This window comes from Jaculus jaculus, chromosome 1 (assembly GCF_020740685.1).
Source record: "Jaculus jaculus isolate mJacJac1 chromosome 1, mJacJac1.mat.Y.cur, whole genome shotgun sequence".
In the NCBI taxonomy this organism is placed as follows: domain Eukaryota; kingdom Metazoa; phylum Chordata; class Mammalia; order Rodentia; family Dipodidae; genus Jaculus; species Jaculus jaculus.
The window spans coordinates 322,288,509-322,315,928 of NC_059102.1; the positions used below are offsets into that span (position 1 = coordinate 322,288,509).

The 27,420-nt window shown below is 44.1% G+C and overlaps 1 protein-coding gene across 2 annotated transcripts in view; it reads left to right on the forward strand.

Annotated features, from left to right (window-relative positions):
* Nucleotides 1–27,420, forward strand: part of Efcab2 (EF-hand calcium binding domain 2) — a 114,329-nt gene that overhangs the window by 57,046 nt on the left and 29,863 nt on the right. For both annotated transcript variants that reach the window (XM_045131962.1, XM_045131961.1), the window contains exon 3: nucleotides 16,567–16,639. In XM_045131962.1, the coding sequence (XP_044987897.1) occupies nucleotides 16,567–16,639 (73 nt within the window). The remainder of the gene's footprint in view (nucleotides 1–16,566; nucleotides 16,640–27,420) is intronic.

Consider the following 27,420-nt stretch of genomic DNA (forward strand, 5'->3'; position numbering starts at 1 on the left):
ACCTGGATTTGACCCAGGTTCAAATCCCCAGTGCTTATATAAAGCCAGCTGCAACTAAGTGACTCTAGTTCAACCATTCTCTCTTTTTTCTCTGCTTGCAGATAAATAAGTAAATTTTTTAAACAACAAAACAAAGAAATCTTTTTATTTTATTTTTTTAATTTTCTTTCAGATTTTTGAGGTAGGGTCTCACTCTGGCCTAGGCTGACTTGGAATTCACTATGTAGTCTCAGGATAGCCACAACCTCACAGCGATCCTCCGACCTCTGCCTCCCGAGTGCTGCAATTAAAGGTGTGTGCCACCACACCCGGCAATCTTTATTTTTAAAGGCTGCACTCTACTTATTTAGGGGTGGGGTCTGACGTCTGACGTGTAACAGTGTTAATGATCAGGTATGGCTGATTGGCGTATCTTGCACCTCAGACACTGATCATTTCTTTGTGTTAGGAACATTCAAAATACTTTCTGCTAACTATTTGTAAATATTTCATTAGTTGTTGCTGACCATAGTTATCCTATGGTGCCACAGAACATTACAGTTACTCTTCTTACCCAAGTGCACCACTGTACCCCTGAACCATCCTCTCTCATTGATCTATTTCACCCACATCCTTCCCATACTCTGATAACAACTACTTAAAAAATAATTTTATTTATTTGAGAGAGAAAGAGGCAGATCGGAGAGAGAGAGAAAGAGAGAGAGAATGGGTGCACCAGGGCCTCTAGCCACTGTAAACGAACTCCAGAAGCATATACCACCTTGTGGATCTGGCTTTGTGGGTCCTGGGGAATTGAACCCAGGTCCTTAGGTTTCACAGACAAGTGCCTTAACCACCAAGCCCTCTCTTCAGCCTGTTAACCACTCTTATCTTATTCTTCACACATATTTGTTGAGCTCTTACTATGTGTGGACTGTTTTTAGTTATGGTAATGTTGCTGTGGAAGAAAAAGACAGGGCTCCACTTGCCTGAAACTTGCACCTCAGAGGAAAGAGAGGCACCATTTTAGTAAATAGGACTAAATAAATATAATTTTAGACACTAATAAGTGCTGAAACGTGAAACAGGATGGTACAACAAAAATACTATCAAGAAAATAAAATATCATGACCTTAGAGATGGGCAGTTGTTAGGTGGGATGTGGGGGATTAGGAGTTCTGGTTGGGGAGAGCTGCTCTAGAGGTAACTTTGAAGACTGGAAGGAGCCAGGAGATGCTGCTCCTTGAAGATGGTCAAGCCTAGGATGCACCAGGTCCTGAACATGTGCTCCAGCGCCCCTGGCCAGGATATTACACTGAAGAGCTGGTGTATAGCTCTGGGACGGAGTACCTGCTTAGCATGTGCAAGATCCTAGGCAAGATTACAAGGATTCAGCTAAATGAAGAATTAAGGACGAGCAAATATAAAAGTCCCATGAAAGGGAATGAGCTTAGTGTGTTAGAGAAAAGCAGAGGACAGAGTTCAGTTACAGGGGAATGATATCAAATCCCAAAAGGTAGCAGGGGCCTATGGAGAGCATTATAGTCAAGAAAAATTCAGCCCAGTATGTTGGGAAGCCACTGCAGGGTTATAAGCAAGCAAAGGACTTGTCATGTGAGCTTGCTTGCTTTCTTTTCTTTTTTCTTTTTTTTTCAAGGTAGGGTCTCATTTCACATTTCTTTTTCTTTTTTAAAATTTTTTTTTCTGATTCATTTTTACTTATTTATTTACTAGCGAGAGGGACACACACACACACACACACACACACACACACACACACAGAGAGAGAGAGAGAGAGAGAGGGGCCGGGGGGAGAATGGGCACGCCAGGGCCTCTAGTCACTGCAAACAAACTCCAGATGCATGAGCCACCTTGTGCATCTGGCTTATGTGGGACCTGGAGAATTGAACCTGGGTCCTTAGGCTTCGCAGGGAAGTACATTAACTTCTAAGCCATCCCTCCAGCCCTTATTTTACTTTTTCATGAACAAGAGCCATTGGCTGCTTGGACAATGATAACCAGGAGACATCCACAGGATTAATACACAATACCAATTTATTACCACAGCAGAATTAAAAAGAATTCACATTATTTATATTTATTTTGGTTTTTCAAGGTAGGGTTGTGCTTTAGCCCAGGCTGACCTGGAATTCACTATGTAGTCTAAGGCTGGCCTTGAACTCATGGCAATCCTCCTACCTTTGCCTCCCAAGTTCTGGGATTAAAGACATGCACCACCATACCTAGCTCACTAAAATTTTTAGCAACCTTTCCTGGGAAGCATTAATACTGAGATAGGTGACATATAAAACACTATACATTTTTTGTTATGTACTTTTAATTCTCCAGTTTTATTTGGTATAAAGGAAAATGATTTGTCTCTGATGTAGGCAATTTCCAATACAGTATCAAGTTTTTCAATGGATGAGTTTTCTTTCAGAATGCTTGTTGTGGCTTCTGTGAAGAGAGGATGGCTGGTAAGAGGGGAAGCAGAATGTCAGCCCAAGGCAAGGGCAGTGGCCCAGGCTGGAGAGAATGGAGGTCAGCTGAGTATTGTGGTAGGAGGTGTAAGAAAATGTGTTACTGCTATGGGCTGAATTGTATACTCTAGTTTATACATTTTTAAAATTGTTAACTTTTTTTGAGCAGGAGGTTTGGTGGGCTGAGGTAGGGTCTCGATCTAGCCCAGACTGACCTGGAATTTACTTATAGTCCCAAGCTGGCCCCAAGCTCACAGTGATCCTTCTACCTTCTCTTCCTGAGTGCTGGAATTAAAGGCGTGCGCCACCATGCCCGACCTATGGTGATTTTGACTTATACTTCCTGAATAAGTAGTAATGGTCAGCATGTTTTCATATATTTGATGGCCATTTGCATAATTTTTTGAGAAATGTCATTTGCTCTTTTTTATAAATTGGTTTGAGTTCATTGTATTTTCTAGGTATTAATCCCTTGTCAGATACATAGTGTGCAAATAGTTTCTCTCATTCTGTAGGTTGTCTTTTTTTTTTTTAATTCGTGTGTGTGTGTGTGTGTACAGGCACATGGGTATACCAGGGTTTCTTTGCCACTATAAATGAGCACCAGGTGTGTGCCACTTTTTGTATACAGCTTTATGTGGGTGGCTGGGGAATTGAACCTGGGGCTGGCAGGCTTTGCAGGCAAGTGCCTTTAACCACTGAGCCACCTCTGCATCCCATACAGGTTATCTCTTCTTCTGGTATAGTTCCTTTTGTTGTACAGAAACTCCTTAGTTTGGCAGAATCCCATTGCTTTTGATGGATGTTCTTTTGATATCTTAATTAAAAAAATTATTGCCTATACTAATGTCTTAAAGTATTATCCCTTGTATTTTGAAGTCTCAATCTCTAGGACCTCAAAATATAGGCTTATTTGCAGAAAAGGTCTTTAAAGAAGTGATTTTAGGAACTGGAGAGATTGCTCAGCAGTTAAGGCACTTGTTTGTAAAACCTAATTACCTGACTTCAAATCCCCAGTACCCACATAGCCAGATGCACAAAGTGGTGCATGCATTTGGAGTTGCACTTCCATGCCCAGCCTAGAGTAGTCTGCAGTGGCTGGAGGTCCTGGTGTGTCCATTCTCTCTCTCTCTCTGCTTGCCAATAAATAAATAAAACTATATATATAAATGCTTAAAACATTAAAATTGATGCTATTAGAATAGGCCCTCATCTAAAAGAGAGATGGGGGAGGGCTGTGTACTGCTTGAGGGCAGCTCTGTCTACCTTGATCGTGGAATTCAGCCTTCAGAGTTGTGGGAAGATAACTTGATGGTATTTGACCACCCGTGTTATTATGGCAGTGCTAGCAAACTAACACAGCGACGGAAATAATGATGCCAGAGATGTTTGTCACTGACTAAATTAGTTTGTATTTATTTAATCTTTATGCTTTTTCCTACATTAGCTCCATGGTTGTCTGTTTAACTTGCCATAGTATTCACAGGGCCTGAGCCATAGCAGATGGAAAAATAGCTGTGTCATTGTTATTGGTTATATTATTCTGTAATGTCCAGTATTTTCAGAACTTTCTTCTGTGACACACTTCATCCGGGGGCTGTGATTTCTAGCTTAGAGACTATATAAGAAATAACATCGCAGCAATTTAGAACCAGAAGCCTTTTGGAAAGCTTTACTTTTTGCTTTTATCCTTTCCTTTCTTCTTCTTTCCTCTTCTCTCCTCTCCTTTCCTGCCTCCTTCCTTCCCTCCTTCCTTCTTTCCTTTCTTTCATTCTTTCTTTTTTCTTCTTTTCCTTCCTCACCCCCTTCCCTCCCTTCCTTCCTTCCTTTCTTCTTTCATTTTTAGATACTCACTTGATAAGAGTGCCCCTTTTGGAACCAGAATAATTCTGTGAAATAGAGATTTTGCCATTATTTTAGTTTTGTTTCATTACTGAGCTCTAAAATCAAGTTTATCAGTGAAAAAATGCCCTCATTGAAATTAAGGGTGAAATCCTGTTTTTCCCTCTACTGTACTGTAAATAGTATCTGACATGTAGTCTAGAGCATTTGTTAAATGAATGAAAATCATTTTTAAATCAGATCTTTTCCTAGAAATTTCCAAGTTGTGTTAGGTATTATATCAAGTACTTTATTTTTATTTTAGTTTTTGAGGTAGGGTCTTGCTCTAGTCCAGGCTGACCTGGTATTCAGTACGTAGTCTCAGGGTGGCCTCCAATTTACAGTGATCCTCCTACCTCTGCCTCACAGGTGCTGGGATTGAAGGTGTGTGCCACCACGCCCAGCTTTACACCAACTATTTCATAGAGGACGTAGAAGGTTTTGCCTTTTGTCTCTTCGAATTGCATCAAATGTTCTAAATCAGATCTTCACATTGGGTTGTTTTTGACCTTGGTTGCCCTTAGTGGAAGACTCGCATTCTAATTCAATGTCACTGGCGCCATCTTGTGTCACAATATGATACTACATCTATTGAGTGCCAGCCTGCCAAATACGTCTTCACCCAGACACTTCCGTGGTCCAAATGCTATCTATACATAACTAAATGATGACGCCGTTACCGGACTGAATACTGTGTTGTGTTTGTTCTTAGATAACTTTATTCTTATGTTTACTATTCTATGTATGGCATAAGTACAGAAACCAGTTCTTGCATTTAAAGGTTAGTTTGTATTTATCAATAAAGGCCTATCTGTACTTTTTTCATGTAATTATTTTTTTAAAATATCTTGTTTATGGACTGGACAAATGGCTTAGCATTTAAGGTGTTTGCCTGCAATGCCAAAGGATCCCGGTTCAATTCCCCAAGACCCACATAAGCCAGATGCATGCACCACCATGTGCATTGGCTTATGTGGGTTATGGGTAATTCAACTTGGGTTCTTAGGTTTTGCAGGCAAGCGCAAATATATATATATGGAGAGAGAGAGAGAGAGAGCACACCAAGGCCTCCAGCTACTGCAAATGAACTCCAGATGCATGTGCCCCTTGTGCACCTGGCTAATGTGGGTCCTGGGGAATCGAGCCTCGAACCAGGGTCCTTAGGCTTCACAGGCAAGCGCTTAACTGCTAAGCCATCTGTCCAGCCCCCTCTGTTTTTTCAAAATAAGAGTGGCCAAGTGTGGTGACACATGTCTTTATTCCCAGCACTCAGGAGGCTGAGGTAGGGGGTGGATTGCTGTGAGTTTGAGGCCGGCCTGAGACCACATAGTGTATTCCAGGTCAGCCTGGGCTACAGTGAGACCATACCTTAAAAAACAAACAGCTAATAAAAAAAAAAGTATTGATTTTTGTTTTGTATGGGTGGTTGACCCCTCAGCGAGCTGCCTGTAACCACTGAGTGGCAGGAGATGAGCTTGTTTGCAGACAGCTTGGAGAGGCCGCCTTAGCTTCTCAAGTAGGGATGGGAAGGAACAAGGTTCTGCTGGTGCTCATGAGAGCTGCGTGTTACATTGTTTTAAATTTTGTTTCTTTTTTAAACTTTATTGACAACTTCCATAAATATAGGTAATGTACTGTGACCATAATTCCCTCCCATGACCCTTCCTTTCCTCCCTTCCCAGTTCCTCTTCCACTGGATCCCTTCTTTTTTCCAACTTGACTCTCTTCTATTTTGTTGTCATCATTTCCCCTCCTGTTATACAGGTCTTCTGTATGTAGTGTCAGCCTCTGTGAGGGCAGGAATATCAAGGCCACTCTGTATTGTCAACACGCCTCCCCTTATTTTAGCTCTTACATTCTCTCTTTCTTTCTTTCTTTCTTTTTTTTTTTTTGGCGGTAGGGTCTCACTCTAGCTCAGGCTTACCTGGAATTCACTGTGTAGTCTCAGGGTGGCCTTGAACTCACTAGGATCTTCCTACCTCTGCCTCCCAAGTACTGGCATTAAAGGCGTGCGTCACCACACCCGCTGTTACATTCTTTTTGCTCTATCTTCCGCAGTGGTCCCTGAGCCGTGTGTCACTTAGTGCTGAACACGCCACTGTCACTTCTCAGCACTCTGAGTTTTGCGTCATTCCAGGTCACTGCCATCCAAAAGGAGAAACTTCTGTAACCAAAAGTGAGAATAACATTAATATATGGACATGAAAATCAGTGTTTAGAGGGCAGTTTGGTGGGCATAATATATCTATTAGTCAGACAATAGTAGTAGCTTTCCTCCTAGGGCTCTTGATCTCTTCAGCCATAGGCTTTTGACTAGGTTTTCAGTACCAGACATGAATTTCCTTGAGAGCATTTCCCCCACAACAGACATGCCACCGTTGCATTAGTTGGTACATGTGGTCTGTCTGTCCCGCCATAAAGCTTGTGGGGTCCACTGCTGGTTGACACCGTTGATGACTTTTCTCCTACCAAAGGTTACATGCTGCATAGCTCTTTCCAGCATCCTAACAGGGAGGAGGCTTCTAGCCAGCTCCAGCTAGATTTCTCGGTGATCTCCAGCCCAAGTATGTGGAGTCATCAGTACAGTCTTTCTATCTTCTTCTTCTTCTTCTTCTTCTTCTTCTTTTTTTGTTTTCTGAGGTAGGGTCTCACTCTAGTCCAGGCTGACCTGGAATTCACTATGTAGTCTTAGGGTGGCCTGAAACTCAAGACGATCCTCTTACCTCTGCCTCCCAAGTGCTGGAATTAAAGGTGTGCGCCACCATGCCCGGCTTACCATCTGCTTCTGGTGGACAACCAAGAGCCTTGGCAAATAAATAAAAAATTTAAAAAAAATTAAAAAAAAAGAGCCTTGGCATTAGCCTGTAATGTTTTGGGGGCATTGGTGGCCTTCCTGGCCAAAAACTTGTTGGCACTGAAAAATTTTAATAACATGGATGAGCAATAGAGGAAGACACCCAGTGTTCTCCTCTAGATTCCACATGTGCATAAATGAGCTGTGTGCTTGCTTACAAAGCCTGCTGGCCTGACGTCAATTCCCCAGCACCCACATAAAGCTAACCACAAAAAGTGGTGTTACGTATTTGGTGTTCATTGCACTGGCAGTGATAAGAGACCCAGGTGTATACACACACACACACACACACACACACACACACACACACACACTAATTTCTTTAAAAGGCTATTTAAGAATTTAGCTGAATGTGGTGGCACATGCTTTAATCCTAGTACTCAGGAGGAAAAGGTAGGAGGATAGTTGTGAGTTCGAGGTTAGCCTGGTAATCGTAACTTGGGCTACCATGAGACCCTACCTCAAGAAAACAATAACCAAAAGAAGTTATTTAAGATTTTTGTTTATTTAACTAAATTGATTATTTGCATTTTTTGAGTCTTGATCAGTCTGGAACTTGCTATGTAGACCAAGCCAGTCATGAATCCATGGCAGTCCTTCTGTCTCTGTCTCTTGGTTGCTAAGATTATAGACTTATGCTATTATGCCTAGCCTGAGAAGTTTTTTTTTAAATTTATTTATTTATTTATTTGAGAGTGACAGACACAGAGAGAAAGACAGATAGAGGGAGAGAGAGAGAATGGGCGCGCCAGGGCTTCCAGCCTCTGCAAATGAACTCCAGACGCGTGCGCCCCCTTGTGCATCTGGCTAACGTGGGACCTGGGGAACCGAGCCTCGAACCGGGGTCCTTAGGCTTCACAGGCAAGCACTTAACCGCTAAGCCATCTCTCCAGCCCATAGCCTGAGAAGTTTTAAATGCAGCCAGCTATGGTGGCATATGCCTGTAATCCTAGCACTCAGTTGGCTGAGATAGGGGGATTGCTGTGAACTGAAGGCCAACCTGTGCTATGTAGCAAATACCAGGCCAACCAGGCCTAAAAGGTGAGACCCTATCTTGGAACAAAAGCAAAAACCAGATATATAAATATATATAAAAATATATAAATATAAATGGGATTAATGGCATGCATCACCATGCCTGGCCAGAAAATATTTTTAAGTGCTTTAATTAGTGATATTAAAAATAGATTTGCCGGGCATGGTGGCACATGCCTTTAATCCCAGTGCCTGGGAGGCAGTGGTAGGGGAATCGTTATGAGTTTGAGGCCACCCTGAGGCTACATAGTGAATTCCAGGTCAACTTGGGCTAGAGTGAGACCCTACCTTGAAAATAAAATAATAAAAATAAAAAAAGATTTATTTATTTCATCATCATTATTACTTTTGCCTTTTAAGACAGGGTCTTGCCATGTATTCCTGGCTGGCATGGTACTTGTTATGCAAACCATACTGGCTTTGAATTTGTGGCCATCTCCTGTCTCAGCCTCCAGAGTGCTGAGGTCACAGGCATGCACCAGCACACCCATGTCATCTTCATTTCTTGTAGTGTTCCCCAGTGTGTCTCTTTTCGCTCTCTCCCGTTACAAGCCTTGATTTCTCTCAGAATTGGCGGCGTGGCCTTCAGTACCCCTGCTCTTCCCTGTCTTTCTCTTCCTTCTTTGCTCACCTTTAGGAGTCTCACAGCCCCCACGCTGCACTGTGAGTGGTCTGATGGCTTCCACAATGGCCTACATCCCGGCTCATCCAGAAGCCATCTGGAGCTCTCAGGCCCACCTGGCCCTTCTGCTGCGTTCCCATGTTCTTGGCAGCAGAATTGTGCAGGGGGCGTGGCGCGGGATCTGTTCCTCCAGCGTTGTATTTCAGGACACGGGAAAACAAGGGAAGCTCTGAGTCATTTGCCTTTCTGCCAAAATTGCCCTTCACTCTGTCATGAAGACTCAGGGACGTGAGACTCCACTCCCAGCCCCTGCCAGAGTCGACACTGAACTCAGCCTTGCTCGTGGCCAGGAACTACATGCACCCTAGCTCTCGAACGGCCTCTTGAAATACATGACTCTCTCTGATCATTTGAAGGCAGAAATGCTTGGGACTAAGGTTGTTGGGATTTAGGCCTTACCTCTATGTGCCTCTCCCTCATTTACTCTTGGACTTCTCCATACCCTCAGCATTGCCTTCTCTGGGTTGCCACTGAAGGTGCCCACCCCATGAGCAGCTTTGTCTAGCTAGAGACTAGTCTGAGCAGTCAGCTGGGAAGAGCTGCTCGTCTTCAGGGCGGGGCACACGTCTACCTCTGACGACAGAGCCTGCTGAGCAGCCGGTCAGTTATGAGCCCGCTCTTGTGAGACGAGACTGTAGGGCCGGGTCAGCGAAGGTCCCGATTCAGTCTCTAGTCCCTTTTCCAAATAACCTCCCTAACTATAAATAAACACTGCGCTTAACAAAATATTGTGGGAGGGCCAAGTTTGTCCCTTGGTATCAGTTTGTGGCTCCATGGGGTAGATTATCCGGAACATTTTTGGGAAGCACCTGGAAGTTCTGTGTCAGGTCTAACTAAATATTGACTGAACTTTGGAGAGGCAGTCCTAGTAGTGATTAATTGCATGGTTTGTGGGCTGTGTCTGTTTGAATCCTTTTTTTTTTTTTTTTTTTTTTTTTTGAGGTAGAGTCTCACTGTAGCTGAGGCTGACCTGGAATTGACTATGTAGTCTCAGGGTGGCCTCGAACTCATGGCGATCCTCCTACCTCTGCCTTCCGAGTGCTGGAATTAAAAGTGTGCGCCACCACTCCTGGCTCATCCTCACTTTTGACTTATTCTTGTCAGACTCCACAACTCTCACCAAGATTGCCCCAGTCCTGAGGTAATATGATGGAGAATGGAATTTCAAAGGAGAAAGTGGGGGGGGGGAGGGAATTAACATAGGATTTTTTTTATAATCATAGAAAATGCTAATAAAAAATTTTAAAAAATACCCCATGGTAATACCCTCCCTCCCTCACTTTCCCCTTTGAAACTCCATTCTCCATCATACCCCCTCCCCATCTCAATCAGTCTCTCTTCAACTCTTAATAAATCAATGGACCATCAACCAAACTAAAACTAAAAGGAAGTCTGGACTCCCAAAGAACTTACCAACATCCACTCGAAGTGGCAATATATACAGTGCAACCAAGAGCCATGTGGTACCTGGCACTGATCCCATGATTCCCCAATGAAAGTGGGCTGTCCTTGGGTCTCCACATCAATGCAAAGGTAATTAGACTTGATTCCTTTAAGGAGAATAAATGATAATTTATTCTGAGACAATAACAACAACAACAACAAAAAGATTGCCCCAATCCTGAGGATTGGGATATATTAATGATATGGAATCCTGGGGAGCTTATCCCATGTCTTCGTTTTCTCAGGTCTAGAATAGAGATAGCAGTGTCTCTCCACAGGGATGTTGGGCGGATCCCGTGAGGTAATGTGGGCACTGGGCTAGGATGGCATGTGGCACGCGGTCATTGCTTTGCAGCTGTTAGCAGTTTGTTCTGATGCGCTTTCTCTTCAACAGCACCATGCCTCTGGGGTGTGTTCTGTGCCTGCCATGTGTTTTCTCACTACTGGCACTCATGGCACTCTGGAATTTTGTTCTTCCCTTCCCCTCCGCAAGTGCTTTTGGTCACCAGTGAGCTTTTTGTCTAATTTAAGATAGCATATTTTCTTATCCTTTTGTGACTTTAAAAAATATTTTTATTTTTCATTATTTATTTGAGAGAGAGGGAGAGAGAGAGAAAGAGGCAGAGAGAGGGAGAGAGAGAATGGGTATGCCAGGGCATTCAGCTGCTGCAAACAAACTCCAGACATATGCAACACCTTGTGCATCTGGCTTACATGGGTCCTGGGGAATTGATCTTGGGTCCTTTGGCTTTGCAGGCAAGCATCTTAACTGCTAAGCCATCTTTCTAGCTCTCTCCCGTGATTTTTTAAAAAATTATTTATTTATTTATTTGAGAGCGACAGACACAGAGAGAAAGACAGGTAGAGGGAGAGAGAGAGAATGGGCGCGCCAGGGCTTCCAGCCTCTGCAAACGAACTCCAGACGTGTGCGCCCTCTTGTGCATCTGGCTAACGTGGGACCTGGGGAACCGAGCCTCAAACCAGGGTCCTTAGGCTTCACAGGCAAGCGCTTAACCGCTAAGCCATCTCTCCAGCCCTCTCCCGTGATTTTTAAGCAACTAGGGATATAGAAGGAGTGGGCAATAAGGTGATGGAATGGAAGAGGAGGAAGGAAGGGAGGGAGGAAGAAAGAGAGAAAGGGAGAGGAAGAGTAAGAGGAGATGGGGATAAGGAAGAAATGGAGGCGGCATGAGAGAGAGACACAGCCTGACTAAATGGCAGAGAGCCAATGACTAAGTCAGTAAGGCAGTTAGGCGTAGATGAGTAGGAAATGGAGGTGGTACTTAAAAGCAAGTAATTTCAGGCTGGAGAGATGGCTTAGCAGTTAAGGCATTTGCCTGAAAAGCCAAAGGACTCAGATTCAGATGCCCAGAACCCATGTAAGCCAGATGCACAAGGGGGTACACGTGGCTGGAGTATGTTTTCAGTAGCTGGAGGCCCTGTCATGCCAATTTTTTTCACTTTCTTTCTCTCTACCTGCCTCATTCTCTTTCTCTCTCAAGTAAATAAAAATAAAAACTTTTTTCTTTAAAAAAGGCAAGTTAAAGCCAGGCGTGGTGGCGCACGCCTTTAATCCCAGCACTTGGGAGCCAGAAGTAGGAGGATCTCTAGGAGTTCGAGGCCACCCTGAGACTCCATAGTGAATTCCAGGTCAGCCTGGGCTAGAGTGAGACCCTACCTCGAAAAACCAAAATAAATAAATAAATAAAATTTAAAAAGCAAGTAATTTTGAGGCACTGAGCTCATAAAAAGTGGTAAGGAAGTAGCATGGTTGGGGTAGTAAAGCATGCTTTTTTTTTAAGTTAAGGAAGATGTCTAAGTATTTTAAGGCAAAAGATGAAGCAACTCATAAAGAAGGACTAAAGATGGAGGGATGACTGAGCAGCTAAGGCACTTGCCTGTGAAGCCTAAGGTCTCAGGTTCGATTATCCAGTACCCACATGAGCTAGATGCTGGAGTTTGTTTGTAGTGCCACTGGCATGCCCATTCTCTACCTTCCCCCTCAAATAAATAAGTAAAGAAATAATAATAAAGACTAGAGATTCTGAGAGGGAGAGGGAAGTGTGTAAGGTACATTCTTGAGCCAAGATTGGAGTCAAGAAAACTGAAGAGAGGCTCACCTATTAAATAAGAGCCCTTTGTTCCCCCAAGGCTGAGAGCGTAAGGAAGGAGGCCTGGTCCACACTTTTGGCCCACAGACAGTGTGTTAGTTAGCTTTCCACTGCTGGGATGAAATGCCCAACATGAACAGCTGGAAAGAGCAGAGGTGCATTTTGGTTCATGTTTGCTGAGGTTTCAGTCCATGGTTGCCTGGTCTTTTTTTTTGGGGGGGTGCCTTGTCAGGGTGAGGAGAGCCAGTGGTGGAGAAGGCCTGCTCACCTCATGGCAGCAGGAAACAGAAAGAGGAAGAGACCATGGCCCCACATTCCCCCTCAAGTCTCCTCTCATGACCTAATTTCCTTCACTAGGTTCCATCTCCTAAAGATCCCGCCACCTCCCAGTAGCACCAGGCTGATGACCTGGCCTTCAACACATGGGCCTTCAGGGGACACTGAAGACCTGAGTCAGTCCGCATGTGATGAAGTGGTTTGTGTGTGTCGGGAGATGTCTGCTGAGAGGAAGGTTGCTGTGGCTTGGAGCTGTTGCAGAGGACTTTACTAGGAAGCACAGAGATGAAGAGAAGGATAGCTAGCCCGCCCAGCACACGCTGCCTGCTGGATGGCATAGATTCATTCGTCTGGGCCAGGGTTGGTCTGTTCCTTATCCTCTCTGGCAGTGCTCTGCAGGAACAGAGAAAGTGAGCACAGGGGCTGCTGAGGGTTACAGGTTACCCGAGCAGACCTGGTGGAAGGTGGGGAGCCAGAGACCAGGACGGTGATGATGGAAGAGCTGAGCCCTGAGCATCTGCTGTAGATTAGTTACTGCCAAGGACAGGGCTGCCAGTGAACCTAGATGAACTCAGCTGGGAAGCACCCAGCCAACCCATCACTGCAGAAAACAAGTTGGTGGCCAAAACAGTTGCACTGTGGACAGCTGGTTATGTGGCAGAAGAGGGCAGAATGCGGTGCCTGCTGTTGACTAAGCGTGGTGGGAAGCCTTCGGCAGGGAGTCTCAGGGAAACCAGGAAGGGCAGAGAAGATGGAGAGGAACTGGGTGCAGGGCACATAGAAAACTGTCTTGAGGTCGGGGCCCCTGCGAAGCATTGTGCTGGCGAGGGACTGATGGAGGCTTATCTCTGTTTTCCTTCCCAGCTCTTTAAGCAAGGACCTTGCCTTAGGTGAGAGCTTCATGTTGGAGTTTCTTCATCTTGCCACTCCAAACCATGTACAAGGGAATGGATATGTTGGCTTTTTTTTTTTTTTTTTTTTTTTTTTTTGAGGCATGTCTATGTAGCTCAGGATGGTCTCAAGCTCACTATGTAGTTGAGGATGACCTTGAACTCCTGATTCTCGTGCTTCCACTTTCCAGGTGCTCGGATTACAGGAGTATGCCACCATGCAGTGCTGGGGATCAAACTCAGGGCTTCATGTCTGCCAGGCGAGCACTCTACCCATGGGGCTACTTCCCTAGTTCTGAGGGTACGGATTTTTTTTTCTTTTATTTATTTGAGAGCGACAGACACAGAGAGAAAGACAGATAGAGGGAGAGAGAGAGAATGGGCGTGCCAGGGCTTCCAGCCTGTGCAAACGAACTCCAGACGTGTGCACCCCCTTGTGCATCTGGCTAACGTGGGACCTGGGGAACCAAGCCTCGAACCGGGGTCCTTAGGCTTCATAGGCAAGCACTCAACCACTAAGCCATCTCTCCAGCCCAAGGGTACGGATTTTAATTATGTGATAAGACCTAACAGCCAGGCATGGTGGCATATATCTATAATCCCAGTACTTGGGAGGCAAAGGCAAAAGAATCATTGCAAGTGGGAGGCCAGCCACGGCTGCATAGTGTGACCCTACCTCTAAACAAGAACAAAACCACCATCTTTATATGTTTACTTCTTTGGGCCATTCAGGTCCCATGCTCTTTCTTGCCAATGCCGAGGAAAGCTCAGTGCTGACCTCCAGGCGCTGTCACCCCCTCCACTACATTGGCGTGCAGCCCTGAGGCCGGAGTAGCTGGAGGAGAGGCCAGAGAGGAGACCCATTCTGTGGACAAGAAGCAAGACCCAGCCCAGGACTAGTATGCAGAGCCTTCATGCTCCTGGTTTCTCTCTCACATTGGCATAACAACTTCTTTAACGGAAGATTTAAACAATTTAATTCTTTGGTCTGGAGAGATGGCTTACAGGTTAAGGCACTTGTCTGCAAAGCCAAAGGACCCAGGTTCAATTCTCCAATAACCACATAAAGCCAAATGCCATTGTGTGCAGTGGCTGGAGGCCCTGGCATGTCCATTCTCTTTCTATCTATCTCTTTCTCTCTTGCTCTCAAATACATAAATAATGTTTTAAAAAGAAAAAAAAAAACAATTCTTATGACTACTTCTTTTTTTTTTGAGGTAGGGTCTTGCTCTAGTGCAGGCTGACCTGGAATTCACTATAATCTCAGGGTGGCCTCGAACTCATGGAGATCCTCCTACCTCTGCCTCGCAAGTGCTGGGATTAAAGGTGTGTGCAGCATGTTTTATCCAGCTTCTTATGAATTCTAAATTTCTCAAAGCTTAAATTATAAATTATTTTTCTTTTTGGTAGGTTCTCACTGTAAACACAGGCTGACCTGGAATTCACTATGTAGTCCCAGGCTGGCCTTCAACTCACAGCGATCCTACCCCCTGCCTCCCAGGTGCTAAAATTAAGGTGTGTATCACCATGCTGAGCTTGGAATTCCACTTTAGAAGGGTAAGGAAATTAAATATGCTAGTTGAGTGAATATTTGTGAAATGTAATTCATATTCAAATACTATAACCTTAATTTTAATAGTTTTAAATGAAATATGTAATAATTTGCTATAAATCTTATCTTAATTTGTTGGATTAAATTCCATTGCTGCCGGGCATGGTGGCACATGCCTTTAACCCCAGCACTCAGGAGGCAGAGGTAGGAGGATTGCTGTGAGTTTGAGGCCACCCTGAGACTCCATAGTGAATTCCAGGTCAGCCTGGGCTAGAGTGAGACCCTAGCTTGAAAAATAAAAACAAAAACCCACTTCCCGTACAGATTAGGGGATATCTATGGAGGTAGGACACTGGAATTCCTTGTTTGCTGGGTGGTCCCCTGGCCTCACGGCTTGGGCCAGTGATCATCAAGACAGGTGGTTTGGGCCATTGCAGGAAAATGCTAATGGGGATGGGTGGTCTGGTTGTGGTTCCAGGAATGTGATGATTGGGAGGGGTGGTTGGGTCACTTTGGGTTACAATGAGATGGCAGTCAGAGCCCAAAGATGGAGTCATTCTGGTTCTAAGAAAGAGAGAATGAGTATGAATGAGAATGGGTGCACCAGGGCCTCTTGCCACTGTAAATGAACACTATGTGCATGCACCACTCTGCATCTGGCTTTACTTGGGTACTGAGGAGTTGAACCCTGGTTGGCCGACTTCGCAAGCAATATTTGAATGACTTGGTTTTGCTTTGTTACCTGTGGATCTTTAATAATTTAGATAATTATTTGATACTTTAAAGAAAGTTTTTTTAAACTTTATTTTTATTTATTTATTTGAGAGAAAGAGAAAGAGGCAGAGAGAGGGAAAGAGAGAATGGATGGGCTAGGGCCTCCAGCCGCTACAAACTCCAGATATAGGCAAATGCCTTAACCCCTAAGCTATCTCTCCAGCCCAATTTTTTTTTTTGCTTTCAAGATTGGGTCTCATTCTAGCCCAGGCTGACCTGGAATTCACTCTGTAGTTTCAGGATAGCCTCAAACTCACGGCAATCCTCCTACCTCTGTCTCCTGGGTGCTGGGATTAAAAGCATGCGCCACCACGCTCAGCTCTAAAGAAAGTTTTTATGTTTATTTAGTTATTTGAGAGAGAGAGAGGCAGAGAGAGAGAATGGGTGCATGAGGGCCTCCAGCCACTGTGAATGAAACTCCAGATGTATGCACCACCTTGTGCATCTGCCTTACGTGGGTCCTGGGGAATTGAACTTGAGTCCTTTGGCTTTGCAAGCAAGTGCCTTAACCACTAAGCCATCTCTCCAGCCCCTATTTGATAGTTTATATAATAGTTTCTCTTTCAGAGTTTATATACTAAAACTGTTGATGCCATTTTCTCCCCCCAGGGAGATTGGGACGATTATCAGGTCATTGGGATGCTGCCCCACTGAAGGAGAGTTGCATGACTTGATTGCTGAGGTAAGTGCCTAAGGAAGTCTCATTCTGCTAACCCTCCTTTGCCCTGACTTCTTTAAGAACAACAACAACAAAACCTTTACCTAAAAGCAGAACTTCTGTAAATGATTGAGGGTGCTCTTTGAGAATATTGACAGCTTTGTGTGTGAGTCAGCCAGCAGGACCCGAAAGAATTTTATTATTTTATTTTCTTTTTTTTGTTTTTTTTTAAATTTTTAAAATTTTTATTAGCATTTTCCATGATTATAAAAAAAAAATCCCATGGTAATTCCCTCCCTCCCCACCCCCCACACTTTCCCCTTTCTTTTGTTTTTTTGAGGTAGGGTCTCACTCTAGCTCAGGCTGACCTGGAATTCACTTTATAGTCTCAGGCCTTGAACTCAATGCTGTCCTCCTACCTCTGCCTCATGAGTGCTTGGATTAAAGGCATGCGCCACCACGCCCTGAAAGAATTTAAATTTATTTATTTGCAGAGAGAGCGAGAACGAGCACCCTAGGGCCTCCAGCTGCTGCAAACAAACTCTAGATGTATATGCTACTTTGTGCATGTGGCTTTATGGGGGTACTGGGGAATCAAACCCAGGCTCTGTAGGAAAGCACTTTAACCACTGAGCCATATCTATGGCCCAGGACATGAAAGAATTTTGATCAAGTCTTGAAGAAATGTCTATGAACAAATAACACAACTATGTGCTCTGCATTTTAAAGTTAGTGGAAGACAGGCTATTAGAGACAAGGGTCTGGACTGACCATATGTGGACAGACTTTTGACAGATGGAAGGAATTTAGTGAGCAATGTTGGCTCTCAGGGCAAGCAGAAAGAATGCATGTTCTTTTTATTTATTTAGGGTAATAAAATTAACTTTCAGAATAAGCAGTAAATAGAATAAAATAAGAACTAACCTTACACTGACCAGCCTGAAGTTTTGTTTTTTTTCAAGGTAGGATTTCACTGTAGCCCAGGCTGACCTGGAATTCACTACGTAGTCTCAGACTGGCCTCAAACTCACAGTGATCCTCCTACCTTTGCCTCCTGAATGCTAGGATTAAAGGCGTGCGCCACCATGCCCAGCTCAGTTTTTTTTTTGTAATGATTATTTGTGATATTAAGAGGCAGAGAGAGAGAGAATGGGCACACCAGAGCCTCCAGCCACTGAAAATGAACTCCAGATGCATGTGCCCCCTTGTGCATTGGGCTTACATGGGTCCTGGGGAATCAAGCCTTGAACTGGGGTCCTTAGGCTTCATAGATAAGTGCTTAACCGCTAAGCCATCTCTCCAGCCTTAGTTTAAAACTCTTGATGAGGGCTTGATTTACAGTTCCACATGAGTAGCACTTCCATGGGATGGATGTGTTCCTATGGACTGGGCAAAGGAGACTTGCTTTACAGAGCAGATTGCTCCTGTCAGAACTACTTTCCTTGTACGGCAGGGAAGGAGGCAGGACAATGGGGAAGTAACTGATCGTTGCCATTAGGTTATTCCAGGCTGATTTTGTTTTGGGAAGGCTCAGAATAGAAGGACTTCTTAGTCTGGAGAACTTGGTTGTTTTCTCTTTTATGATTTATGAGGACAGATAATAGGAAGTGTTTATTTTGAGTGATCCATCTTGGTTAGTCTGGTCTTTTTGGGTCCTAGTGCAGGAGCTTAGTCCAGAAGCATAGCCTCCTATACTTTTTATTTAGCCATATAAATTGAGGCTGGAGAAAGAAAGCAGTGGATGAGCAGCTTGTAGCGGGAGCTTCATATTCTATATTTTATTTTTTAAAATTTATTTGACAGAGAAAGAGAGAGGGAGGGAGAGAGAGAGAGAGGGAATGGGCATTTCAGGGCCTCCAGCCATTGCAGACGAACTCCAGATGCGTGTGCCCCCTTATGCATCTGGCTAACATGGACCCTAGGGAATCATACCTGGGTCCTTTGGCTTTGCAGGCAAACACCTTAACCACTAAACCATCCCTCCAGCCCAGGAGCTTTATATACTGTTTGGCTTTCCAGAAAGATCTCTGATCAAATATTAACTGAGACTTGCTGTTAAAGAAGCAGAGACCTTAAAGGGAAAAGCTGCCTGGACCACCAGCAGAGAAGAAGCCCATCAGAATTGCTTTTCTAGGCCCCTGGACTTTGGGGAATTAACAAAGAGATTACAAGATAAAGAAGTGGAATTTTACATATATTTTAATTCTAGGATTGACTTTGATTGTTCAGTGTTTTTTCTTTTTAAGTATTTTATTTATTTATTTGAGAGAGAGAGAGAAAGAGGAAGAGGAAGAGAGAAAGACAGAATGGGGGTCCCAGGGCCTCCAGCCACTGCAAATGAACTCCAGATGCGTGCACCACCTTGTGCATCTGGCTTATGTGGGTCCTGGGGAATCGAACTGGGGTCCTTAGGCTTCACAGGCAAATGCCTTAATGGCTAAGCCATTTCCCCAGCCCCATTGTTCAGTGTTTTTAAAAAGGGTATGACACTGGGATTAACTTTGATATATCATTTATAGCCAAATCAAATATATATAAACTGGCACTTTAGCACAAGGGCAAACTTTCAAAGCAATTGGGACCTTTAAAATAAGGACATAGGGCTAGAGAGGTGGCTTAGCAGTTAATGTGCTTGCCTGTGAAGCCTAAGGACCCATGTTCAATTCTCCAGGTCCCATGTAAGCCAGATGCACAAAGAGACGCAAGCCATCTCTCCAGCCCTCTTTCTTTTTCTTTTTCTTTTTTTTTTTTCGAGGTTGGGTCTCACTCTATCCTAGCTGACATGGAATTCACTATGTAGTCTCAGGGTGGCCTCAAACTCATGGTGATCATCCTACCTCAGTCTCCTGAGTGAGTGTTGGGATTAAAGGCATGTACCACAATGCCTGGCTCCTCATTTGCTTTTTATAAATTATCAGAATTGTGTAAAGTATTTAAGATTTTAGATACTTATCTTATTACTTATTGATTTTTTTAATATAAAAAACGTTGTACTCTTAGACCCCCTCACCCTCACCTCAATTGTGTTGAGAGTCTTTGTGGTGGTTTCATTCTGGTGTCCCTCATAAACTTAGGTGTTATGAATTCTAGGTCCTCAGGTGATGGTAATTTGGGAATTAAAGCCTTCTGAAGGCAGCGTATTGTTGGTGGCGGGCTTATGGGTGTTATAGCAAACCTCTTGCCAGTGTTTGGCACATTCTCCTTTCTTGAGGTAGGGTCTCACTCTACCAGGCTGACCTGGAATTCACTATGGAGTCTCAGGGTGGACTTGAACTCACAGCGATCTCCTACCTCTGCCTCCCGAGTGCTGGGATGAAAGTCATGCGCCACCACGCCCGGCTCTCAAGTGCGATTTTTTAGTTAGGCTGTATGTATACTGTTAAAAGACAGTGCATACAGCACATAAAACATGTGGGTTACAAAATCTGACTATAATTTTAAGTTAGCAGTTTTACCCAGGTAAATTCCCTAGTCAATTTATTTCAGACTGACCAAGAGCAGCTTGTGAGCAAAGAGGTTTATTTTGGCTTACAGACTCAAGGAGAAGCTCCATGATGGCAGGGGAAAATGATGGCATGAGCAGAGGGTGGACATCACTCCCTGGCCAACATCAGATGGGCAATAGCAACAGGAGAGTGTGCCAAACACTGGCAAGAGGATGCTGGCTATAATACCCATAAGCGCATCCTTAACAGTACACTGCCTCCAGGAGGCTTTAATATCCAAATTGCCATCAGCTGGGAACCTAGCATCCAGAACACTTAAGTTTATGGAGGACACCTAAATCAAACCACCACATATTTCATTGTACTTTATGCAAGGTGTTGAATTGAAATGTCATTATCTCCTTATCTGAAGGATGAAAGGCAATCAGAGCCCAGCGTCTTGGTGGCCTGGGAAGAATACTTGGTGATGGTGGCTCACTGAATTTGGTTCCTATGCGATTCTGGCTAGCTTGACACTGAAAAAGTAAACTGGGGACCTAATAGAGTTCTGCTTTGGATATTTTTCTTTTAAAAAAAAAAATGATGGCATGAGCATAGAGAGGCTGGACATCACCTCCCGGCCAACATCAGGTAGACAGCAGCAGCAGGAGAGTGTGCTGAACACCAGCGAAAGGAAGCTGGCTGTGACACCCATAAGCCTCCTCCAACAACACACCTTCTCCAGGAGGCTCAAATCCCTCAGTTGCCATTATCTGGGGACCTAGCATTCAGAACACATTAGTTTATGGGAAACACCTAAATTCAAACCATTATATTCTGCCCCGATAAACTCATGACCATCCATGATGTAAAATGTAATGCATTTATTCCAACTTCGAAAGTCCTCACAGTTTTTAGTTATTCCCAGTGCTGCTTAAATGTTCATGTTTTTTAAACTAAACCATAATACCCCAAACAAAAAACCGTAATGGCACAGAATAAACATTCAAACATTAAAAGATGAAAACCATGGCATTGAACATAGCAAAGACAGATTGAACCAATACTAGATTTAAAACAAGCAAACATCAAACTGTAACTTTGTAACTCCAAGCATGACAACTTTGACCAGTGACAAGTTTCTGGAGTTCCAATTCCATCCCTCTATCTAGGATGCCCAAAAACATGGAGAAAAACTATCCAAGCTGGCAGCTCTCCTTCGTAGCTATCTCATAGTCCTGGCATCTCCTTTGGGTCTCCACCGCAACCCACAGTTCATCCTCATGACTCCACTGGGCCTCCATGCAGATAATCCAACAAGCCTACTTCACATTGTCCATGGCCATATTCAAAAAGCAAAACCACTTTGTAAATCCAACAACCCTTTCTTTTATACATTTCTTATACTTCATCGTACCATGTGGGCCACCAACTTGTGAATGCTCAAGGTAAATAAACCTGACTTTGAAGAGCAGAAAGACTCTTCTGGCATTCAGGCCACTTGCTTTCAAGAGTCCACATTCTTCCTATTGTCCCAATGCAGATCAGCTGGCACAGTCTTTTTTTTTTTAATTTCAAATTTTTATTAACAACTTCCATGATTATGAAAAATATCCCATGATAATACCCCCCTCCACTTTCCCCTCTGAAACTCCATTCTCCATCATATCCCCTCCCCATCTCAATCAGTCTCTCTTTTATTTTGATGTCATGATCTTTTCCTCCTTTTATGATGGTCTTGCGTAGGTAGTATCAGGCACTGTGAGGCTGGGCCAGTCTTAATAGTTGTAATATCTCAAACAATTGCAGCTGAATGGGCCACAGTTTCAGCCTAAAGATTTCATTTCTTTCTGTGCTTTATCCATCTGCTCACTCCAGTCCATTTCTTTTTTTTTTTTTTAATTTATTTATTTGAGTGCGACAGACACAGAGAGAAAGACAGATAGAGGGAGAGAGAGAGAATGGGCGCGCCAGGGCTTCCAGCCTCTGCAAACGAACTCCAGACGCGTGCACCCCCTTGTGCATCTGGCTAACGTGGGTCCTGGGGAACCGAGCCTCGAACCGGGGTCCTTAGGCTTCACAGGCAAGCGCTTAACCGCTAAGCCATCTCTCCAGCCCACTCCAGTCCATTTCTATGCAACATAACCATATACAAGTTCTCAGGACACAGGCAGGCAGAACACAGTAGGCCTCTCACACTGGTCTACAGTGCTTCTAGATCAGTCCTGACAAAGTTCTTTCCCCTCATATACCAAACCTCACACTCCATAGTTCTCACTGCATCCAAGTCTTCAACTCTGACCAGAATTCATTAAGCTGTACTTATAGCACTATAGGCATCTCTTAGACCAAGGTTTAAAAATCCACATTCCTCTGTGAATCAGTTCTAAAAGGCCAAAAGCCACACAGTGTATTTCTAGCAGCAACACCCCTCCCCTCTGGTACCAATTTCACCTTACATTGCTGGCAGAAAGCACCTGACCAAAAGCAATTTATGGGAGGAAAGTTATTTGTTTTGGCTTACAGACTTTAGGGGAAGCTCCATGATGCAGGGCAAAATGTGGCTTGAGCAGAGGCTGGACATCACTGCCTGGCACATGAGGTAGATTACAGCAGCAGGAAAGTATGCTGAATGCTTAACCAAGGAGAAGCTGGCTATGATACTCATAATCCTCTCAACAACACGCCTTCTGCAGGAGGCTCCAGTTGCCATCAACTGGGGATCTAGCCTTCAGAACATAGGAATTTATGGAGTACATCCAATTCAAACCACCACACCACTGTAACCTATGGTTCATCCATGGCTGCACTGGGTCTCCATGCAAGGACTCTGACAACCCTGACTCACATCACCCAATCATCTGTAAATAGCACTCTGCAAATCCAGTGACTTCTCTTTCCTGCTTTTGTTATTCTTCCATAGCCAGTACCAGGTAGGCTACCAACCTTGTCAATTCAGGGGGAAATAACCCTGACTTTGAAGAGCAAGAAATGCACTTCAGCACTATCTTCTGACTATCCCTGTGCCCAACAGCTGGCACAATACCAGTGGTGGTGATCTCTCAAACTAGTTCAGCCAGACCTGCTGCTGTCTCCTGCCCAAAACGTTTATGTCTTTCCATGCCAGATCCTTCTGCTCTATATTCCACGATATTTTTAGTTTTCTTCTGCTTACGTTTTCAGGATGTGGGAGGAGCAGAGCCGGCCTGTCACACAAACTGCCATTAGCCCCTAGCCCAGGTTAGACACAGCTCTTGTTCCCTTTGTGAGCCAAGCCTCTCAGCCCACAGTTCTTTCTGCATTTAGGTTTGTCAACTCTCACAAGACTGTTCCATGACATTCTGTTTACAGCATTGCAAGCAACCCCTTAGTCCAAAGTTACACATATTTCCATATTTCTCCTACATTTCAGTTCCAAAAAGACCAGAAGCCAAAATCACTTTATTTTTATTTTTCCTTTTTAAAATATTTTTTTTCAATGGGAGAGGGCAGGGAGAATTGGTACACCAGGGCCTCTAGCTACTGTAACCAAACTCTAGATGTGTACACCACCGACCTGGTGCACTTGTGTCACAGTGCACTTCTGGCGTATGTGGGACCTGGAGAGTTGAATACGAGTCCTTAGGCTACACAGGCAAGTGCCTCAACTGCTAAACCATCTCTCCAGCCCTAATTTTTCCTTTTTTTTAAAAAAAAATATTTTTTTTATTTATGAGAGAGAGAGAGAGAGAGAGGGAGGGAGGGAGAGAGAGAGGGAGATTAGGTGTGTCAGAGCCTCCAGCCACTGCAAATAATCCACAGATGCATGTACCACCCTGTTTATCTGGCTTACATGGGTCCTGTGGAATTGAACCTAGGTCCTTTGGCTTTGCAGGCACATGCCTTAACTGCTAAGCCATCTTCCAGCCCCAAGTCAGGTTTTTAGTATCAGTGACCTCACTCCTGGTACCAATTTGTTATTGTAGTTACCTTTGTGTTGCTGGGACAAACCCAAAGTAGCTGATGGGAGGGAAGGGTTTATTTTGACTTATGGTCTTAAGGGGAAGCTTTGTGACAACAGAGGAAAATATGGCATGAGCAGAGGCCGGATATTACTTCTGCCACAGCAGGTGAAAAGTGGCAGCAAGAGAGTGAGCTGATCTCTGGCAAGGGGGAGCTGGCTATAACACCCCTAAGCCAACCCACAATAACACACCTCTTCCAGCAATGCTCTACCTCCCAAATTGTTTAAGTGTTTAGAATGGGTTTTTTTTTTTTTTCTTCGAAGTAGGGTCTTTCTCTGGTCCAGGCTGATCTGGAATTAACTATGGAGTCTCAGGGTGGCCTCGAACTCATGGAGATAGATCCCCCTACCTCTGCCTCCCGAGTGCTGGGATTAAAGGTGTGTACCACCACGCCTGGCTTAGAACATGAGTTTATAGGTGACATCGGATAAATCTCCAAAAATCTTTTTCTTTTATACCAGCACAATTTATATCTTTCTTCCTCCCTCCCTCCCTCCCTCCTCTCCCTTCTTTCTATTCTTTTTTGTTTGTTTGTTTTTTTGAGGCATGATCTTGCTCTAGCCTAGGTTCACCTGGAACTCACTATGTAGTCTCAGGGTGGCCTTGAACTCACAGCAGACCTCTTACCTCTTTCTCCCAAGTGCTGGGATTAAAAGTGTGTATCACCAATGTCCAGCATTTATTTATTTATTTTAACTCAATGTATTCTAGGTAATTCCTTAACAGTAGCTTTGGCTACTTTTCTTGAACTTTCTCCAATAAATGAGAAGAAAGCACATACATTTGTATCTATCAAATACATTTGAGAAGCGAGAACTCTGTGTTAAACATTTAGGGGTAAATGTTATGTCACCAAATGTTCTATATAATTTCACATATCAAACAATTTTAGTGTATTGTGTGTATGCTTTTTTTTTTTTCAAGGTAGGGTCTCATTGTAGCTCATGCTGACTTGGAATTCATTATGTTGTCTCAGGGTAGCCTTGAACTCACAGCATTCCTCCTACTTCTGCCTCCTGAGCGCTGGGATTAAAGGTGTGCACCACCACGCCTAGCATGTGTGTATGCTTCTTAAAGTTTTTATGTAAAAATTAAAACCTATGTATAATTCAGTAGCTATCACGAACTTGAATTTTAGTGTAGGTAAATACTTCTCTAATTTTTCTAATTGTCAGTTATTGGCTTCCTGAAGATCAATTTAAAATCTCAAATCTCTTAAAATTGATAATTTAAAAAAAGACTCAACATAGATCTCTGTGTTTAATATTCTCTAATTAGTAACTTGCCACAAATATTCTCTGCCTGTAATATTATAAAAGTGGACAACTGTGAGAAGGAAGGGTTGTGAGAATCTTAATGACATGTGGGCCGCCCAACAATACTACCTTTGACATTAAGTTAAAGCAATATTGGATATAAGAGGCAGTGTGTGGGAGCTGGAGGGAGATAATGGCTCTCTCCTACAGGACAGGGGCTAGTTAAAGGTCTGTGTCTGTCCTTTGAAGTTCAAGCCCAAGTGGAATCACAGAAACCTTAAACTAATTACACAAGAGAACTAAAAGATGTCTGAAAAATAAGGTGTGAGAAAGAGCATTGACTCCGGCTTTGGATCTAAGCCAGGATTGAGCCGTTTCATTGAGAAGACCATCCTCAGCCTCCTGCTCCTCCACTCTTGCTCTTTGTTGGTGGGAGATGGTCAGCTCTGTCCTCCTGATTGGTTGCCCATCTCTTTTACTGTTAGTTTATTTGGCTCTCTTAGCCATCTCTAGGGTTCCCCTTGACTCCCACTTCAACCTTACTGGTCAGTATGAGGCTTCTTAGCTTCTGTGATTAAACAACTCTACCTGGCTTCCATCACTGGGCTGGAGTTGTTGACCGGAAGATCATCCTGTAGATGTTAAGCAGGTTAAGTGATCAAGTGACTCCAGACCTGCTGAGAAGATCATCCCAGACCTGAGGCTGCTCGGGCCACTCTTAGCAGCACGTTCCTTCCACTATCTTCCCACAGAACATAATCCTTCAGCGGGTTTTCTGGTTCATGTACAGAATCTACTCCAGTGTGCCCAGCCTAAGGAGAAAGCTGGCCTTTCTGTTTCACTCGTGGTTTGGTCGTTACTTCTTTATCCTAGATCCCTCAGATCCACACTGGCAGCAATCTGCATACCTCCTGGATTCCTTGCCAGGGTGTTAGATCCTGAGAAGGCAGTGGAAGTAATCCTTGCCTGTCTAGTTTTACAGTCCAGCTCTGGTCACCTCAGGGGAAATCACTCACACCCAGCTCTTGCTAGCCAGTCCGTTTCTTCTTTCGGTGAATGTCCTCCCTTGTCTCCTACCAGCCCGCTCCTCCCCACTGGGTTATGGTGAGAGGTAGCCCAAGTTACTGGTCTGTACCCAGGAGAGGAGATGGTGCAGCCCCTGGTGTGCCACGGGGTCTTCTATAGCACAGTAGTCCCACCTCCAGCCAGGAAGAGCTGGACGTGAGTGTCCAGGCGATCTCCATCATCAGAGGGACCCATATTTGAATTCTCCATCCCATAGTCAGCTTTTGCAACCAAGACCCTGGCTTTGATTCCTGCTGTGGCTAAGCATTTGAACAGTCCTGAATGTCTTTTATTAGTTCCTGTCTTAGGAATGTCAAACTAGGTCTAATAGGCCAAACCCTCCTCCTGTTTTATATAGCCTGGGCTATGGATTGTGTAAAAGTTTCTTTTCCTATTGCTAAAATGAAAAAAAAAAAATTAAACAAGGAACCTAAGAAAGGAGAGTTTATTTTGGTTCATAGTTTAAGGGTGAGTCCATCATGGTGGGAAAGATGGTGGCAGGCGTGTGGGACAGCTGGTCATATCATGTCCTCAGTCAGGCAGACAAAGATAAATGCTAGTGCTCAGCTCCCCCTCCCATTTTAAACGTTGAGACAGGCTATATCTCAGGCTAGCCTCAAACTTGCAGTGTAGCCAAGGATGACCTTGAACTTCTGATCCTCCTGGCTTCACCTCCTGGGTGCTGGGATTTAAGGTTGCATCACTATGTCTGGTTTATATGGTGCATGGTTACGCAGCACTCTGCTGCTGAGCTACATTTCCAGCATCTCATTCCTTTTCATCTAGTCCAGGACCCAACTCATGGGATGATGTTCCTTATAGTCATGGTGGGGGGTTTTCTTCAACACTCTTTAAGACACCCTTAGAGGTGTATTTCCCTGGTGACTCTCAATCCAGTTAAGTTGACAGTGGAGATTAGCCATCACAGGTGGTTTGTGCATTTAAATATATGTATTTGAGAGGGTGAGGTAGGCAGACAGAGAGAGAATGGGTGCACCAGGGCCTCTAGCCACTGCAAACAAATTCCAGACATCTGGTTTATGTGGGTGCCAGGG